The sequence below is a fragment of the Bidens hawaiensis genome, unplaced genomic scaffold (assembly GCF_021521415.1).
Source record: "Bidens hawaiensis isolate Kalapana, Puna unplaced genomic scaffold, B.hawaiensis_p1.1 tig00046140_1, whole genome shotgun sequence".
Classification (NCBI taxonomy): Eukaryota; Viridiplantae; Streptophyta; class Magnoliopsida; order Asterales; family Asteraceae; genus Bidens; species Bidens hawaiensis.
Window position 1 is genome coordinate 15,174 of NW_027498221.1, and position 20,056 is coordinate 35,229.

At 32.7% G+C, this 20,056-nt stretch overlaps 2 protein-coding genes across 2 annotated transcripts; one reads left to right on the plus strand and one right to left on the minus strand.

The window, feature by feature from the left end:
• Nucleotides 1-9,466: 9,466 nt before the first annotated feature.
• Nucleotides 9,467-13,712, plus strand: LOC143596176 (la-related protein 6A-like). The gene is made up of 10 exons (XM_077075020.1): nt 9,467-9,652; nt 10,469-10,550; nt 11,753-11,847; nt 11,997-12,068; nt 12,194-12,273; nt 12,360-12,492; nt 12,757-12,822; nt 12,901-13,026; nt 13,184-13,289; nt 13,395-13,712. The coding sequence occupies exons 1-9, from the start codon at nt 9,467-9,469 to the stop codon at nt 13,232-13,234; spliced, it is 891 nt and encodes a 296-aa protein (XP_076931135.1). The 3' UTR covers nt 13,235-13,289; nt 13,395-13,712.
• Nucleotides 13,713-15,536: 1,824 nt separating this feature from the next.
• Nucleotides 15,537-17,137, minus strand: LOC143596178 (protein BIIDXI-like). Its single transcript, XM_077075021.1, has 2 exons — nt 16,693-17,137; nt 15,537-16,250 (listed from the first exon to the last, which is right to left on the minus strand). Exons 1-2 carry the CDS (start codon nt 17,045-17,047, stop codon nt 15,661-15,663), a joined length of 945 nt encoding a protein of 314 aa, XP_076931136.1. The 5' UTR covers nt 17,048-17,137; the 3' UTR covers nt 15,537-15,660.
• Between the last annotated feature and the right edge of the window lie 2,919 nt (nt 17,138-20,056).

The following is a 20,056-nucleotide window of genomic DNA, read 5'->3' on the forward strand; positions in this document are numbered from 1 at the left end:
TGGTCTCTAATGACAAAAAGGAAAAAAGTCGAATGAGAGATTTGGATTTCCTTACAAGAGACTTCAGTAACCTAAATCCGGTCGATCAAATGCTGATGGAAAAGCAAAAGGAACGTATCCGAAAGAGGTTGATCGAAGAAGACCAAGCCGAAGAATAAGAATAATGTTTTTTTAGTACTTTAATTTTTATTTTATTTTTAGATATTAATGTGTTTTTTTTAATGTGTGTTTTTTTTAATAATTTATGAGTTTTTTTAATAATACGTTTTTTGAATATATTTATAAAAAAATAAAAAAAAATCCGCTGGAGCCCCTGCTGGAGCCCCTCCACACCAGGGCCAGGGGCTCCAGCGGGGGCTCCAACACCCCCCTTATCCAGTTTATCTCTCTGCCACACGTCACAATATTATTGGCTGGAGCCCCCACTCGCGCCCCCATTAGAGCCCCCACACCCCTCAGCCTTAGTAATCAAACTTTTTAATGTTAAAATACCTAAGATAGTGTTTGGTTTGTAGTTATACATTATTATTAAATTTAATTTGTTAGTAATCAAACTTTTTAATGTTAAAAATCACTTAAACGTTTTTTCTCTCTGAAATCATTAACAGGTGCTATTGATTTTTTTAAATATTAAGATATTTTAAAATCAAGTAACATTTTTTTAATAATAAAATTCTACATTTGCCTTCCACTCATGACATATTATTCTACTTGGTATGGTGTCTTCAATCTTCATTCACAAATGTGTGTTAGTGGGTTCAAATTATTGTAAGCGTAAGATTTGAGGAATTTTAAGTTAAAAAAATTGTTATATAAAATCTTGGATTTGCAAAGATTTGAACCCTACAAACTCATATTTATGAAGAAAGACACCATGCTACTACATCAATAGATCATGACTTATAAGTTACAAATAAGTACATAGAATGAATATATATGAACCCTTGTCATTATTGTTCCTTTTATTTTAACATAAACTTACCGGTAAATTTACACTATTAACACAAATTGTGACTTGAGCTCTAATAACATGGGATATGTATACCCGAAATAGATAAGACGGGTATACCCGAAACAAATGGGATGGCATACACGAAACCCGACATGTATGGGCCGGATATGAGATTATAATTTAAAATTTTTCTCGGGAGGAGATTAGACGATACATGATCTGATTACCTGAAACCACATACCCATTTACCCAAAACATATACCCGAAGAATTTTTAATAGATTCTTAGAAAAAAAAACCTTTTAGTTATGTGATATGCAATTATTGATATTCTTTATATTTTATAGGTTGTAAAGTATTCATATGAAATTATATATTATCAAAGTGTGCATGATATTTTAATTTTTAATAGTTGTTATATAAATTAAAGGTATAAAAGCATTATAACGGTAAAAAATATACGTGAAATTCTCAACGCGTATTTTTTTAAACAAACTATTGGGTATATCTGATATCCGATGGGTAGTGGTTCAGGTATGAAACACGATTTTACAAATAAGTATGGGTATGTAATTAGCATTATCTGGTCCAAACCTGGCCTATTGACATCCCTTCTTAACTGTTTTGGCATGGCTGTATAAGTCGACAACGGATGCCAAATACAAAGTAAAGGTCAACTGTTCAGTTTTCAATTTCAAGAGAATTTTTATTTAAAAATATTAAATGTAGATTATTTTTTACTATATTATATAGGAAAATAAATATAAAGTTATCATAAATAGAAGGTTTAGATAAAATTTTCATACGTTACCCATAGTAGAAAAGAACAAAGTGTGTTTTTATTGAAAGATCATTCGCCATTATTGAAAGAAAAAAAGAAGTACAAAGAGGACAGACAATTAATGAAATACTAAATATTTATAAACAATACATAGAAAAATATTTTATTTCATATTACACGGAAAAAATTTTTATAACACTTTTTTTATGACCCGTGTGCTTACAAGCATGAATAAAAAAAGTATCCATGTCTCTTTCATTTGTGTTCATAGCCGGTAGGATAAGTCAACTTACCTTTCATTATGTGGCATTGATATTTAATGAAGAAAAAATTACCATAGTACATGATAATCTTAAATACACCTATGAGTTGAATACCTTTTGGCAAGCTCCCTTAAAGCTATGAAGTGTGGTTGTGTGGTTTATGGGTGTAAAAACTGTTATCTAGATGTTACGTTATTTTTCGATCACTTTTGAACAAAGTTACAAAAGTGAAGCATAGTTTCACTTTTTACATCATGTGAAAACTATCTCGTCATTAATTAGTTTTTAAATAAAAGTACTACTTTTCACTTTCAACAATTTGTCAAATTTTGACAAAGAGCACTGCAACTTAAGTTGTTTGAAGCTATATGCAAGGCCATAAAGTTTATGGAATAGTTTAAAGTCGTACAACGAGACAAAAGTTGCATTTAGAAATATAAAAGAAAAAAAAATGTAGTTAGAATTTTCGTTTTTTTTTCACTTAATACAATGATAATACAATGAGTACATGATGCTTTTATATAAGTATAAAGTAAAAAAAAACAATAATTTATATATTTTACACTTGCTTTTGTCTTTCAAACAGGGCTCCCCACCCATAGAGGGTATCACACACAACATCCACGCTTGTGTTGTGCATGAGCACGATATCGCACAGCGTGGCTTTAGCCACGTCGGATCGCACATATTACCCATGCCATCACGTTCATGCGTCTTATCTAAGGGATTCGACGGTGAGTCAGGTGGGACTGTGGTAAGATTTTTTTCTTTCAATTTGAATTTAAGATGCATCAATAACTTATACATCATATGTTCTAGTACCTTGTATACTATGTGCCAATTGATACAAAAGATGGATACATGTCTTGTTTGAGATGCGTAAGATTTTTTTTTAACCGGTAAAAATCTTTTAAAGTGTTGCACGAAATGTTATATATGTTTTTTTTAGAAAAAGTTAATTTCTAATTTAATAAATAGTTTATTAAAATAAATAAATATTTTAAAATACTTATTAATTAATAACTATCACAATAAAATACAAAATTCAAAGGAATATCCATATTATTTTTCGTATATGGCTACCTAGCATGTCATCTTTTAACATATTTAAGGCGACGATCGTAAGCAAGACAATGGAATCTTTCTATGGCATAAAAAACTACCTGAATAAATAGTCAACCATTTTTTTCAATTAATTTTAAGATACAAATATGTCAATCATTTAATCTTATGTATAAAGTTAACTTGAATATAACGTTATACAAATGTGACCGGTACGGGTATCAAATAAATTGAATTTGTGCAGATGCCATATTAGCTAAATTGATACGGGTACCGCTTGGACTATATATGATTAATAATCACTTGAACCTATGTTTTATATATAATTATGAAAGTTCTCAATAAAACCTCAACATGTTCAACGGGTATAAAACACTAAAATACCCTATACGTATCCGTACCCGTAGACACCGATATTGTAATCCAAACTTGGTACTACCAATACATCATACATGTACCGAATAGGCTAAAACCTCAACGTGTTTCAAACGGATACAAAACACCGAAATACCCATATGCGTACCCGTATCCGTATGTACTAAATACTAAAATCCTAAAAACTTGGTACTACCGATACATGTACCAAATAGGCTAAATCAGTATAGATACAATAATACTACATGTATTTGGGGAAATAGAGTAATAGTTACTATGAAATAAATTTCAATTAATAAAGTTACAAAGTCTAAATATTGATTTTTAACGCACAGTAGAAACTCGATAAATTAATATTCGATTATTGAATAAACTCTCTAAGATAATATTTTTTGCCGGTCTCGACTCGGGGATAGGGTGCTAAATTAATAATTCGCTAAAATTATAAGATAATACATTTTTGATAATTTCTTTAGATCCCATATAAAATATAAATTAATAATTCCTTATATATAGCATATTACATGAATGATTTATGAAGGTTTCTTGAAAAATGACTCAATTGTCTTTTGTTATTTGTTGAAATCAATTTTCCCTTGAATCTCGTCTCTAATTTTCCTTAGCATGGTAAGAACTTCTGGTGTTGTTTTCTCATAGCTCAACAAGAAATTGTTCAATGTGATTGCCGCTTTAATAGCTTCGTTTCACGAAGGGGACTCCATTGTAGAACTTTCATCATCTTCTTCATCGATATCATCTTTATTAATTCCAATAACGCTTTCAATAATTTATTCATCAGTCAACAACTGTGCAACTACATTTTCTTCTGGGTGAGTCAGAACATTCTACTATAAATTAATAAAATATTAATTAATATATAAATTAATAATTATTAATTTATCGATTAATTAATAACTCTTTTAATTAATAAATTTTGATGGCCTTAAGTGTATTATTTTATAGAGTTTCTACTGTATTCTGATTAATATATTTATTATCAGTTAAGCTTAAGCCCACGGTTTTGAAGTTTGTATAAGTGGGGCATCGGGATACATTATTGCACACTTATTTTTCTTCCCACATCCACATGTTTATTATAAAAAAAATGTTTGCTTGGCAGTTTTTATTTGACCATGGAGATAGTCAATACAATTACAAGCCCTCTTTCTTTAACTAATAAGTCTTGAAGTAAACTTTATATAAATTTAACATTTATTCGTATACTCGTTAATCTAGCATGTGAGTTTCAAATCTTACAATATTAATAAAAAAAAAATGTTGAAGCTTAGGTGTCAAGCTCACATTTCACCTGATTTCTAATCTTTCATCCCATTCATTCTAGCTATTCATGGGTTATGGGTCAAAACCATTTTGTCAAATGAGTTATAACATAGTGTGGATTATATTCATTATTGAATCAAGTGCCATTTTCATACCTAAGGTTAGACCAGCTACACAACTTTAGTATCTCTTTTTTAAATTTCTTGCAAATCAGCACCTGATGTTTCCAAGATCATGCTATTTTAGCACTTTTTGTTAACCCTGTTTGTTTTTTCCATTAAGTCTACATTAAATTAATTCACAAGTATTTTGAGAATCACAACTGAAATAATAGATCTTATTTATCTTTATCATTTGACAAAACCCGTGTAATACAGGGGTTCAAAAGCTAGTTTACAATAGATAATAATAATAATAATAAAGAATACACTATTACACTCTCAAGACTCCTCTAAATATACATCCCTTGTATGGGTTAGAATCCATAACCTCATACTAAGAGTAGGAGCGTGAACTCCTGACACGACCCAAAATTCGACAGGAAATATATAGGTTTTGGGTCGGCAAACACGACCTGTTTTCTTAAACAGGTCAACCCAACCCGACGTGTTTAAAAATGGGTCAACCCGAACCCGACCCTTTAAAAAGTGGGTTGACCTGTTAACCCATTTAAAATTTTAGAGAAGTTAATATTTTAATTTTATAGATAAGAAGTTTTAAATTTTTAAGTTAAATACTTACATTTTTAGTTTTTCATATATCAATTAACTTTTAAAAGTAAAACTACTTTTATCTACTTTTATTTTCAATATTTTTATTTTATTAGTTCCAACGGTCTATTCTCTAGTTATTTCTTATTTGAGCCAATTATGAAAACCTAAGTTTGTTAACTGAGAATGAGAGATAAATAAACAAAAACAACAAGATCTATCATAAATTATTAACAAGTGTTACATGAATAAGAGTAACTAATTGTTTAATTTATTACCAAGTCAATACGTATTACTCATACTCGTATATGAATGTAAAATGGGTCAACCCGAAACACAACCTAAACACCACACGAATTTAAATGGGTCGACACGACACGACACAAATAAATATATGGGTTGGGTTAGGTTGAAGAATCTCAACACGCTAACCTGCCAACCCAAAACTTGTCAACACGACATGGCCCTAACTAAGAGACATGAATCTTAACCCTGTGAGCCGACCCCATACTAATGTATTCGATCTAATAGTCAACCCAACATTACAAAGGCTTTCGATTGAAAGAGCCCAATTCTCTTTCATGGGCTTGCCCAACTTTTGTTGCACATCATATGCAAGCATGGACCACGTGCCCTACTGCCCTCTAGAGGTGTAAAAAAACCGGTTTGAGACTGTTTTATGGCAAACCGAACCGAACCGAACCGGTTTGAGAAGAAAACCGGTTTCACCCAAACCGGTTCATGAACGTTGTTTTTGGTACGGGCTCCCCTTTTGAACAACCAAACCGCTTTTAAAACCAGACCGGTTTGAGGAAAATCGGTTTTAAACTGGTACTAATCAAACCGAACCGACCTGGGCCATGTTGACATCTCTTGCTCCTAAACTGGTTTTTAAACTGAACCGGTTTGGGTCAAACCGACTTTGACCAGGCTTTGACGGATCGGTTTGAGAAAAAAACCGGTTTTGTACACCACTGCTGCCCTCCATGAACAAAAACTCAAAATACATTGCTTCTATTTTAAGTTTCTCACAATATACAAAGAATATTTACTGGGAGTTATTATTTAATCTACTTTAAATGTGTCTTGGTAAATTCTCATTATGAACAATCTACTGCAAGAAAGAAACTAATCTCTAGGAAATTAACAAACACTAATGATAGAAGTGTGGTGCTGTAAGGTTAAGTGTTAAGATGGCAAGTTTGTGTATAGATTGAATGAATGCATATCTCCCTCATCTCTTGTGTGTTAATATGATTATATGAACGACTTTTCCATAACTAAATCTAACCTCACTTTAGTTCTTTTAACGGGTTTTGACAACTTTAGCTTGTTTAACCTCATATACCTTTAATAACAACCAACTTTTCAACTTAATAGACAAACATTAATATTCGGTATTAAGCATTTAACTATGGCTATAGAGCCTACAATATGTGACACTACTGTGAGGCTCAAAAGCCCGTGCAGAAAAGGCAGAGCCACTAAAAACATATATGAGCCATTTTATGTATGTGTAGTGGTTTTAAGTTTTAACTAATTGTTTAATTTAAATGCCACCTAGGTTTCATGTATGTAAAGATGAATTTACTTAAGCGTCTTTTAAATCAAGTGTAGTGGTTTAATTAATTGCCCTTATTACTCAATCATGTTTTTATTTAATTAATATTTTTTAGTCAATAAAAAGAACAAGAATTAAACTAATAATACCACAGCACAAAATACTATAACACTTTAATAAAATATAAGTTACAAACACATACGAAAAACAAAAAGATACTTGTACAATAAAAAACAAGCTACTTTAAATAATAATAATAAAAGACTAGAACATTTAAAAAACAACGGCACAGTCATTGCCAAGATATTTGGCACTATTTTGTTATTCTTTCTCACGAATATGTCATGATCTTATTTATAGAATAGTGCATATATTTAATTGGTAATGAGCCTAGTCTCCACACGATTCCATTCTAGTGGTGGCTGTCGTCTAAGTGATTACAGTCGTGATGTTTGGTCGTGCTCGACTAAAAGTTTTACCCCCACCCGAACAATTTTGATTATCACCGTCTCATCCACCTCCTAAAAAGATAAATTGTTGGGTAGTTGATCCAGTTTTTTCATAAAATATGAAAGAATTAAAAAAGAGAGTAGTTTTAAACTTTGTGATGTTATATTTATATAAGGTTTGTGTTTATAGACAATTTTTTTTTATGATTGGCGGTTGGAAAATCCTCCCAAGTCCCAACACTCCTAAAATATTCAATTTAATGAATGGCATACAAATATCACGAGCGCTATGGGCTTAGCGGAGAAACATTTTAGTACCCAATTTAATAATTGAGTAATGGTTTTTGGCAAAAACGTGGCATCCACATCATCATTTTGGAGCCTCATTTCTCACCACTACATACAGTCTAAAAAGTTGCACACTAATCTATAGAGTTTTAACTACACGAACTGAATTAACTACACAAATGATTCATCAGTGGTATAAATTTGAAAAACATGATGTTTGGTCAATAGAAATTATGCATCAAGGGATGGCTAGAACTAATTTAGTCATCAACTTAACCGACACTCATCTCCATGTTCGATCCAGTGACTAAGGTTTGAAGCCATGCAATTTAACGACCGACTTGCACATGATCAATTGTTTTTGAACAAAGAATAAATGGTGGTGGCCAAAACAAAGAAAAATAGATAGCTACTTAAACGGATATTAATGTTACATCCTAAACATGTTAAAAATTCGTAACTACATACAACAAATTTGACACTTATTTTAAAATTACACCACACATGTGTTATTTTAGAAGAACAGAATCCACGTTTGTGTATTTATTAGGGTGTTCACAGTTAAGTTTAAAACCATGAAACTGCTATAACCGGTCATCGTTTAGGTTTCGTAGTTGATTTTCTTTCTTAAATTTTGGTCGTTCGGTTAGTTTAAATTCTTCAAACTGTTGTGAATATATTTGGTTTACGATTTACACTGAAAACCGTCCATATAAAACCAAACATGCTCGAGTATATTTTACCTTTTAACATGTTTTATATCAGATACAATTAATTATTTATTCATGTATTCAGGCTTAACGGAATTGAAATTCAAAGCAAAATTAGCTAGACAAACAACAATTGCATGTAATTCTTTTATCTCTAGTTTCTAGGTCTTGTATCTATGGTGTAATTCAAAGCTAAATTAACCAGACTGACAAAAAGTTATTTTATAAAGGGTAGCAAAAATTAGAAGGATAAAAATGATTTGTGGTAAAAAAATCCTTTAAAAAATTAATTAAAAATATAATAACTCAAAATTAAAAAAAAAGAAAAGAAAATAAAAAAAAAACAAAAATGTTTTCCCCGTATTTCTCGTTTAAAAAAAAGACACAATCTCGAGTAAAAAAATATTATGTTTTTTTTACATTGATTTACCTTTTTTTTTCTTGATATTTTGTTACATTATTCAACATGAGTAATATTTTTATCGACATTGTGTTATATTTTGCGATTTATCGTGTCTTATTTATTTATTTATCATTGTATTTTGTTTCGTTATTGTATCTTTTTTCTCGACATTATGTCTTTTTCGTATTTTTTAACGAGAAAGACTGGAGAAACATTTTTGTTATTTTTTTCGTCTTTTATTTATTATGACACAAATATTTCTCAAGCTCCTCATTTTTGTTTTCCTTTGTATTTTAATATTTTCCAGACCGACAATAATTCCCTTTTTTTACGAATACGTTATCATTAGATCATTAGTCTTTAACTTAGAGACGAACTATTGCAAAAGCATACACGGTTAAACCACACCGAAGCCAAACCGCTAGTAACACTTTATCCTAATTCGCTTTAATCGTTTAGTTATTTAAAACCGTTACTAACAATTTAACCCGAATGTCACCGAAAGGCGCGCTTCGGCACTCTAGAAAGTAAACCCCTACATATGCACTTTCCCACCGTTTGAAGAAGACTCGAGACTCAGGAGAAGAAGTAGAAGAAGCAAAACATCTTCTCTTCTCTTCTCCTATCTTCAAATGGAAGGCGGTGGAGTAGAATCAGATCAACAACAACTAATTCACGATCCTGATCTCTCCGCCGTCGATTCGATCACCGATCATCCTTCCGATGAGCCGCCGCCTCAGGATTCCGATCAACTTCCTCTTCCGGTCACCGGTACTCCTGACTTAACTGATGAGCTTCTTGATAAGATCATCAAGCAGGTATACGAATGAATTTGAGTAGACCGTAAATAATATGTGGTTGTATTGATAATCCGATCGATTAGAACTTAGAACTTAGTTTAATTGTTTAGGTTTTTGTTTCTGTGATCTTAATTTGTTATTTTGTTGTGATAAGTGTGTTTATTTGTGTACTTATGTGTTGCAGTGATATATAGAAATCTGTATGCACAGCACAGGTAGGTAAATGCTAGATTTATATTGTTCATGTTCAAATTAGGTTTATATAGCTCTGTTTTGTTTAAGTCTAAGTCGTATCGTATGGTATATGGTGGCAGCTATAAGAAAGGACTTAAAAGACCGACATGATGTATAGATTAGTGTTTTATAAGATACATAAGCACATGGTATTGGAAATTATTCGTGGAATAATGCGGCTCTATTTTGCATTTTTAGGGCAAACGCATTACTATTTACTAGAATCAGTGTGTCATTTACTTTATCCAGTTGGTTGTAGACGAGATAAGAAGGAGATGCAGTAAATTGATAGTTGAAAATTATTTTATTGACGTCAGTCTTCTTAAAAGTCACATGGTTTTATCTTTAGTATACCGATTTTCAAATTGGAACTCTGCATTGTGATGTTGATTTTTAATTGAGACCAGTTAGTAGAGGGGATTATGAAAGTAGTATATTATGGCTCTGTTGTTATAGGACATATAGTTACATTAGAGGTAACTTTGTAGGTAATCACCCTGTTATGGAACACTGGTTTTTTGTCCAGTAAGCGTTTTTGTTATTTAATAAAGCTTGTTAAGTCATATATTTCTAAAGAGACTTATGCTTTTTTTTGTTAAGGTGGAATACTATCTGAGTGATGAAAATTTGAGAACGGACAAGTTTTTGTTGAAGTATCTCATGAAGGATGAGGAAGGCTATGGTAAGTAATCCTGCATTTAATACTCCTTTTTTAACATCTTTTTTATTGACTCTGGGTGTATTGAGATGTCATGTGTGAATCATCACGTGTTATAATATATTATAAATAGATCTTGAATTACATTGAGGTAAGCATTTGGCTCTTGGGTACGACCATGGCTTTTGAAATACACTGGCGAACCATTTATTTTGGTACAAAAATCCAAGAATCAAAAAATTAGATGCAGTTTTGTTTTTAAAAGGTTCTCGGTGCTTCAGGAACTTTGGGTCCTGGAAACCGAGGCACAACGCGAAGGCGCTAGCCGCACCTATGCTTATTCAATTACCTTTTAACTTAATTACACAGGACATTTTCGACCTTGTTAATGCTTAGCTTAAAAAAATACTCATAAATTTGTTGTAAACCACAGAAGGTAACAACAATCAAGTCAGACAAATGCTACAGCTGTTTGGACAGACAAAGGCAACATCTATTAAATAAATTATCTAGATTAGAACAAACTAAAAAATAGAATCTAGTTGGACAGATTGCAGCAGCCTTTAATAATGCAACAGCCGTTTAAATAAGTAAAACCAAGGTACTAATTTACTGGACAACTGCAACATGCTCTAATTATATAGGATCAAAAAACGTTGACTGAGTTTACAAGAAATTATAAAGCAGCAAACTCAAAACAGATTCAGATTCTGTTTTGATTTTTCTCATGCTTGAAGTAGATATGAACAATCAAATTTTGTACCCAAAAAAATTAAATATAAAAAAAATTAAATCAGAACAGCAATCACCAGCAATATCAAACCACAAATGGAGAAATTTAACAACTTTAATACAGTAGTTAGGCAGAAAATGTTCATCTTCAAGAACATTTAACCTGAAATTTTACAAATATTAACAACATAACATAGCAATTAAATCAGCAAAAAGCAAATTTAAAATTGGGAAATTAACCAACTTTGAAGTAACTTTCTGTGTATAGAGCTATAGGCAGAAAATTTTCAGCTAGAAAAACAAATAAACAAGGACATCGTCTCTTTCAGTAAGTTCCAGTGAACTAATAGATTGAGGTTGTGACATTTTTTAAAAAAACATGAAGGTAATAGGTATTTTGTGTTATAAAATGGGATCTATTAGTTTTCTTGAAACAATTGTCTTGACTAAACATGACAAATAATCTTCAGGGAAGTTACACTGTTATTTTGCAGTTCCTATAGCAGTTATTGCTACATTTAAGAAAATGAAGAAGCTGACACATCACAAATCTCTCATTGTGGCTGCACTCAAGGAATCATCTCTTCTGGTAAGTTGCATAACTCATCACTTCCGAGTAAGTGTCTACTCTGTTGTGCTGATATAGCGTGAACTTTGTGCCATAGTTTCCTACCTGTTATGTATTTTTTAAACTATATATTATATTTAAGTTACTAGAGCATGTGTTGATGGCTGCAGGCCTTAAGTTCAAATGAGAAGAAGGTTAAGCGTATCCATCCTTTCCAATTGACGGAATTTTTGGATCCAGAGGTATACTCTTCTTCTTTTGCTAGTGATATAGAGTTTCAATTTTCTTATCTCATTGTTAAATGTTCATTTTGTAATATGAATTGAAAAGAAACTAGTGTTTAATATAGTTCTTTCGTTTATGCCAGCTCTGCACGGTTCTGGTAGAGAATCTTCCAGAGGATCACACAATAGAGAACATGAAGAAGATATTTTGCCATGCGGGAACGTATATCACTTTTCCATCTCTCATTTCAGTATCTTGTTTTATTATAACTTTTCTTGTGTCAATTCTCATAATAAAATCGTGTTTAGTATCAAGAAGATTGTTATTCATGAAGAAAATGCGGCAAAAGATACAAGGAAGTGTAGTATTGAGGAGAAGCTTCTGAGTGGTAAGTTGTATGCAAGTGTGGAATATGAGACTATTGAGGCAGCTGAGAAGGCGGTAAGTTTGACTTTCTCTTTTCAGTTTCATCTTTTCTATGAGAGGTTGAATACTCAAGCTATTTACATCCTTTTGTAAACAAGTAATGTGTCAATAATGATTACGAAAGTCATATTATTTTCATAATGATGTAACATTTTGAATAAAATGATCTAAAGGGGTTTATAAGCATTAGAAATACATGCTTTCGACCTGTTTGATCCACTCTACCTCTTTGACACGTTACTTTTTAAGCTGATCTATTGGCGGATATGATATCTTCAGGTTGCCACTTTAAACAATGAGCAGGACTGGCGACATGGCATGCGGGTCAAGCTTCTCAAGCGCAGGGTAACTCAAGTCTTTTCACAGGTTTCTTTCATGATAGATAGATAAGTTTGATTTTTGCTAATAATATCGTATATGTAGGTAAAGAATACACAGAAGAAAAAAGGACATGATTCTGAGAAGAAACACATTGTCCATGTAGATTCACCCGGGGACAAAGAAAACCATCAATCAAGTGAGCACCAAGACGATACACCTGATGAAGAGGTATTATTCTAGAAGTGGCAAAATGGGCAGGTTGGGTAATGAGCCAAAACATGTTTATCCTGACAGACACATTTTTCTTTCGTTTTCTATATTGTTATGTTAATTGTGTTTGTGATTACCTTAACTTTGATGGTCTTTCCCCAAATTTGTTCATTAGCATGCACCGCATATTGGGGAGCATCAACCGAAGGATAAAAATGGAAGCTGAGGTCAAAACAGTAGACGTTCTAGGAAACCGAAGCATCAAGGACCAAGTGGCATGGGTAAGATGATCATTTACCAATTTACGTTTGGTTTGACAATGTTGGTCACAAATTATTAACATTATTCGGGACATGATAACAAACATGTTTGCTTAACAAATACAGGTCATGGTACACCGATCCATAACCATGGTCATGAAATTTCTAAGCCACCTCCTGGACCAAGAATGCCTGACGGTACAAGGGGATTCACAATGGGGCGTGGACGGGTTGCTGTTAACGTTTAGAAGTCGACCCACCCGCGTTGACCAGGTTTTTATCTTTTTATGCACCAAGTATGCAATCAAAAGCTGGACTATGGCCTCACAAAATGTGTAGTCTATCTACAAACTTAAATGATTGTGGATTAATTTACTTTTGTGTTGCTTTGTAACATATGGTCACTTTAGTTTATGGTGTGGTGTTATGTGGGTTGTATTGTCACCATTTTCTGTAATATAGGTTTATACATGTTTTTTTTTAACTGTGAAAGGCTTTTTACCGTAAACTCAGGAGAGAAACCATCAATGCTCTGCTAATAATTGAGATTAGGTAGTACAGAGCAACTTGTGTTTGGCATGTCTTACTGCTAAAAGCCGAGAAGGATTCGATCATGCGCTTATACGCGTTCGGTTGAGTTTACCAACACTTGCAAGTAATTAACTGATTGCTATGCAGTACCCACCAATGGGCTAAATATTTAATGATATCATGGTGTGCCTAATGCTGCTCTAGTTGTGAGAGTCACTCATGGTGGTTAAAAATGTAGTGAGTTGGCTGTTTTAAAAAAAATAACTTACAAGTATGATTATATAAGGGATTACTCCATAAAGTGGTAACAAAGTTTTAAAAGTATTTTAATCAGGTCACTAATAAAATAATTTGTTTCAATTAGGTCGTTAAAGTTCTTTTAATGTTTCAATCCTAGACATTTGACCTGAACAGTAGGTCATCTAAGATTATACATTTTTTTAATATTTAGAAATCTCACTCTACTCTCATCTCTCTTCAACCATCACCACTACCACGGACCACTCCAACAGGCCGCCTCCATCGACCACCTTGATCACTTCAACAGGCTGCCTCCACCGACCACCTTGACCCTGCCACCAATAAAGGGCTGTTCACGAGTTGAGCCAGGGTGGTTTTGAGTTTCGAGCTCGGGCTCGAAATTAGACGAGGCAACTCAGATAGGTTCTAGCACTATTTTGAAGTTAAACGAGCTTAAGATCGAGCCAACGAGCCGAGCCATAACTCGAGCCGAGCCTGGGCTGATTTTGGCTCGGTTATAAAAATGACCCAACTCAACTCATGATGTTTCATATCAAGTTTTTTTAGCTGGTTTTCTACAAGCTTTTATCGAGCGAGCCACGAGCCCGAGTTTAGAGCCTCAAGCTTTTTGAACAGCCCCAGGCCCGGCCCACCATTCCATCGACCACCGTTCGTCAACCCAGGTGCACAAACAGATCCAACGAGGGTTTCAAAACCCTAGAACACGAAGCCCTTCGTCTTTCCGATCACAACCTTACAACCCCTTCGGTTTTCCGAGCTGGGCTTCATGCTGCCTCGTATTTAGCGCCTGAATTTGATAGCAGTGCAATCATTTTACTATCAATCTAATATTTTTGTTATATGATAACTTCGACATAAGCAAATAAATATATTTGGATGATTTTAAACATGTTTCAACTTTCAACTTATGTAATTCTATGTTTTATGACACCTTTTTGCCTAAATTTATATAATTCATAAAATCTAAAACTAAAAAAAAAAATATTCTATTTTATTATAATAGAAGCATACATTTTGAGCTATTACTAGTTGTCTAAACTAAATTTGGTGTAACAACAAATATTCAGGTCAATTCTAAGTTTTATTTTAGTCTTACGATAATTCATATAAATGTCTTATCTCTTATATAAAAAAACAGTCCATGCGTTTCTTCGTTTTAGATAATTACATTTATATATCGACTTATACTTTAGATTTAGGTGAATACAAATACTAAATGATGACCAAGTATGTTAAGATTAAACTTGATCTTTTTTTTTGTTCAAGTAAAACAAATTATTCTTACTTGATGGTATACAAGTCTTGTGTTGCAAAAGCGTTTACTTAATTTACCGTGGTTCTCACTGTTTTTATGTTACAACTGGTTATCTAATGAAAATCATTTGTATTTCTTGATATATAATCTAATGCCTTGATTCAGATAACAAGTTTATATGTCACAGCCTATAAGATTTTAGAACGGTAATATGTAAGATCATAATAATAATAAGTATTCGCTTCCGTACTTCGGTTACTTAATACGTAACTTCACTAATAGTACAAGTTGCCAAATGGAAATCACCATAAAAAGTTACTCCTTAGCCACAAAAACCTACTCCCACTAAACCATAAACATCATAACCAAAACCATAAACCCAAACCCTAAACCCGACAACCTTACACTTCTAACACCACCCGAAACAACCACCTGTATGTCATCCACCACGGGCCCACATAACGAGCTCATATCATCACTCCGAGTGTTATAATACACGCTATAAAACGCCACCCTCGTCCTCTCGGCCTTAGCCGTGAAGTTAACATTTGCGGTTTGGAAAGTCGAATTAGCATTAGGCGTGTAGTGCACGTTTTCCGCTTGGTCACCCGCAAAGGCCATGACTGCTAGCGGTTGCTTGCACGAGTCACTAGCATGGCCGAGTGAAAACGACATCGTGTAAGGTTTGTTTGGTTTGGTTGGGACCATTTGTGAGATAATTCCTTCTTTACCCGAGAGTAACTCAACTGCCCGTTTTCCTCCGGGAACCGAGAAGTGGTACGAGTCAATGTAACGAACGGCCCGGTTTGACTCGACTATCCAACCGGGTAAAGATGAGGTTTCTTCATCAAGGTTAGTTGGAAGTAAGACTCCTAGAGAAGCATTTCTAAACATCCATGGACCTTCTTCAAAATCACCATTCAATACTGCATTATCTGTTCATACAAAGCAGTGTTGTAAAAGTCGGTAATCAGTCAAATTCAGTCAAAATTGTTCAAATATTGGATAAAATCGGTCACATTTGGGTAAAAATGGTCAATTTCGGTCATAAGTCAAATCCGGTCAAAATTGTTCAAATATTTTTTAAATTGTTTATACAAAGCAGTGTTGTAAAAGTCGGTAATTAGTCAGATCCTGTCAAAATTGTTCAAATAGTGGATAAATTCGGTCACATTTGGGTCAAAATTGGTCAATTTCGGTAATCAGTCAAAATTGTTCAAATATTGGATAAAATCGGTCACATTTGGGTCAAAATTGGTCAGTTTCGGTCATATTTGGTCATAATTTTATAGTATTTGAAAAGTTAAACATATTTTGAAAAATAATATATAGAATTCCTGACTAGCGTCTAGGGAGTTCTACAGGTATGAAACGAACCTTTTGGTTTGGTAGGTACGAAAAGCTTTTTAATAGCGATATCGTCAATAATGGGCCCACACGTGGGGTCATCTTCCATGCCAGGATTAGTGAAAACAACATTAGCCTCTTCTTGATCAGCTTGAAAGGCCCATGCATAAGTATCCCACCCTTGTACACTATACAATGTTTGCAAATCAATGGTTTGCGACGCGGGTGGGACCGAGACATTCAATGACTCTAGCTGCGCACACGTGCGAGATGCACTAAACGTGATTGAGTAAATCTCGCCTTTTTCGAGTTTGACTTGTTGACTTATCTGAGCGTCGTTTCCTAGCCTCACCGCGTGTCTACCTTCTGGCACGATTAATATCATTCCGCCTTGTTTTTGACCTGACGCTACTAGCTCCACCGTGCCGTTGAGTTTCCAGCTTGGGACGGCGTCAGGGCTGTCATCTCCGGTTGGGGCTGTCTCGAAGTCCCCGTTGACTAATAAGCCTATAAAAGTCAACATAATAAACAGATGTTAACTTGGGAGTAATTATGCTAACAATAGAATAATTAATATAATATTATAGTTTTGTTTTAAATTGTTAGAGTAATTATTACCTAAATTATTCTAAATTTATTTCTAATTGTTTCCCTCCAAATTTTTACTGTTTTTTTAAGAACGACTTTCTTGTGTTTTTTAGTACATTGCACTCTCCATATTGGAGAGCTTCGTTGCCCTTACTCTGACTAGATTATATTGTCTTAACCGGACCAATGCTGGCTTCAAAGTTTGGTTGGGCGTCTTCCTGAGAAACAACATCGTCGGATGCCGCTTGAAAGTTGTGCCGCCACAAAAATAAACTCTCAGGTGTAACAGGTGGACTCGTTACTTTAATATCCACCTTATAATTTTTTATTAAATTTATAATTTAAGTTATAAAATAAGAAATTACTTTTAGGGAAAGATGTCATGACAAGGTGAAAGGGCCCACATATTTTCGCGGCAAATCACAACACTGCAGTCCACTAAAAACAATCATTCGGCCAAATATTTCTTTATCTTAATCTTTATTAATTCAAAGTAAGATAAAAATATAAAAAAAGTAAATGCAAATATAAAAGTAAATAGAATGAACAACTAAATATATAACTTATAATATGAATAGTTTAATTCAATTATATGAATATCAAGAAAATGAATTTTGCCATATGTTTTGATTTTTTTTATTTTCATTTAATTGAATTAGTTTTGGGTCTATTCAGTAATAAATGTAATTGCCAAAATGAATTGATTGTCACTGCTAAATAAAATCCAGAATATTAAGTTTCATATCAAAGCAATCATGAGATCGCTTTAAGTAAAATACCACTAAGGTCAAAGGTGTATATATTTGTTTCTTGTGACATTCAAATTACTAAAATTTAGAATGATAAAATTAAAGAGTTAGAAAGCCTAATTAAACTTTTACTAAGAGGGCTATGTTATAAACATTTCATTCGTCGCATATGAATTATGTGACCTTGCTTACACAGTCTTATAAATGAGAGTAACCAAAAGACGATTAAAATGTGTTGAGGGAAACTAGAAGAAAAATATAACAGAGAGATGCAACTTTAATCATGAAAAAATAAAATGGTAAGCAATAATAAAATGTTGTTACAAATCATAATTTGTTGTAGGTTGTTGAGATGGTGACTTGTGGAAGGAAAAGCCTGTACTGGAATTATCGAGTACAAAATTCCTAACAAAAATAGCTATTCAAATAGTATAATTATTAATTAGAGCCATCTTTATTATATTTTGTTTCAAATTCAATGTCACTTCTTTTTTTTATTTAAATCACATGCGATTTTCCGTCTCATATCAAACTTTTGAGTCCTATTCAACCCATGAGCACGACCTATTTATTAATATCTATTTATTATAACTTTTAGGATGCAACCAAATGAAGCCTAGCCGTATATGAACTACTTGAGACGAGTTCATTAAAGTCTTAAACCGAGACATGTTTAAACAAACTTATAATATAGCACTTCTAATAAACAAACTCTTGTTTGAACTTTAGTTATTGAGCTTGGCTAAGCACAAAATCATCTTAAATGAGCCTAAACGAAACTATTACTTTTACAAGCTGTAGTATTTTATATTATTTATAAGGTTGTGATAAAAATAATTAAATAATACATAAGATGCTTTATAAAAACTAAATATAAGACCATGCGTAGTGGGGCGCTTCCCACCCCATGAAGCCCCCAAAGCGCCAAGAAAACCGCCCCCCCCCCCTTGGGCGTTACCGAGGGGGTCCCATATAGTAGGGGAAACAGGTGATTGGTGGACTTGCTATTTGTTTTTTATATAAAATACAATAATAAAGTAATGATTTGAAAGGGTTCAATCCACTACACCCATTTCAGCTAAAAAGCACGACACATGACGCAAAACGCCCCGTATGGGCTCCATCCACCATACGTGTAACTACAAAAATGACAGTTAAAGTGTTAAACACAAAGCGAGGTTGAAAAACTACTCTTACAAGTCAAACTCAAGCTCTCTATATATATATATATATATATCTAGAGCTCTTAGACTAGTTTTATCAACAACCCAACCCAACCCAACATTTTAATAAAAAACTAATTTCTCTCTTTCACATACACAACCCAACTTAACCCAATTTTTCACTTTCATTCCCAACCCAACCTAATTTTTAATGTTTATATTTATTTAGGTTTTAATTTATTCTATAACATTTATTATAATTAAAAAAATGTTTATTTTTTAAATTGTATTATTTTAAATATAAAAAAACTTGAATTTTTTACAAGTAACAAAACTAATTTTACATATAATAATATTATAAAAAATACATGCTTTTAAAAGTGCTTCGTTTCTAATAAAATTTATATCGAAATGCTCATAAAAATAAACTAAACAAGACTATGTTTTTAAAATTTTAAAATAAGTTAAATAAGTAGATTATTAAAAAAAATTAAATTACATATAAAAGAAATTGCTTGAAAGAAAAGAATGAAAAAATGAATATTTAAATGAAGTTGGGTCATAGCCTAGGTTGATCTCATGGCTTAGATTGTGCACTATAGCTAATTTAATTTATTTTTTTAATATATAAATAGTATAACAGCCTCACAGGAGTTTGTTGATAAAGCTAGTCTTAGCTAGTTGAGTTCAGGCTCTTTCAAGCTAAACGAGCCGAGCCAAGCCGACAACTACAAGTTAAAAAAAAATGATGACATTCTTTTTTCATAGAAAAGGTAAATTAATAAACAAAACAATCTCACAAAAATTACCTTTTTCTTAAAAAAAAAAAATTCCGCGAAAACCAAAATGTGTATAAAAAAATGCAATAATAATACAGAGGAAAAGAAGTCGGTG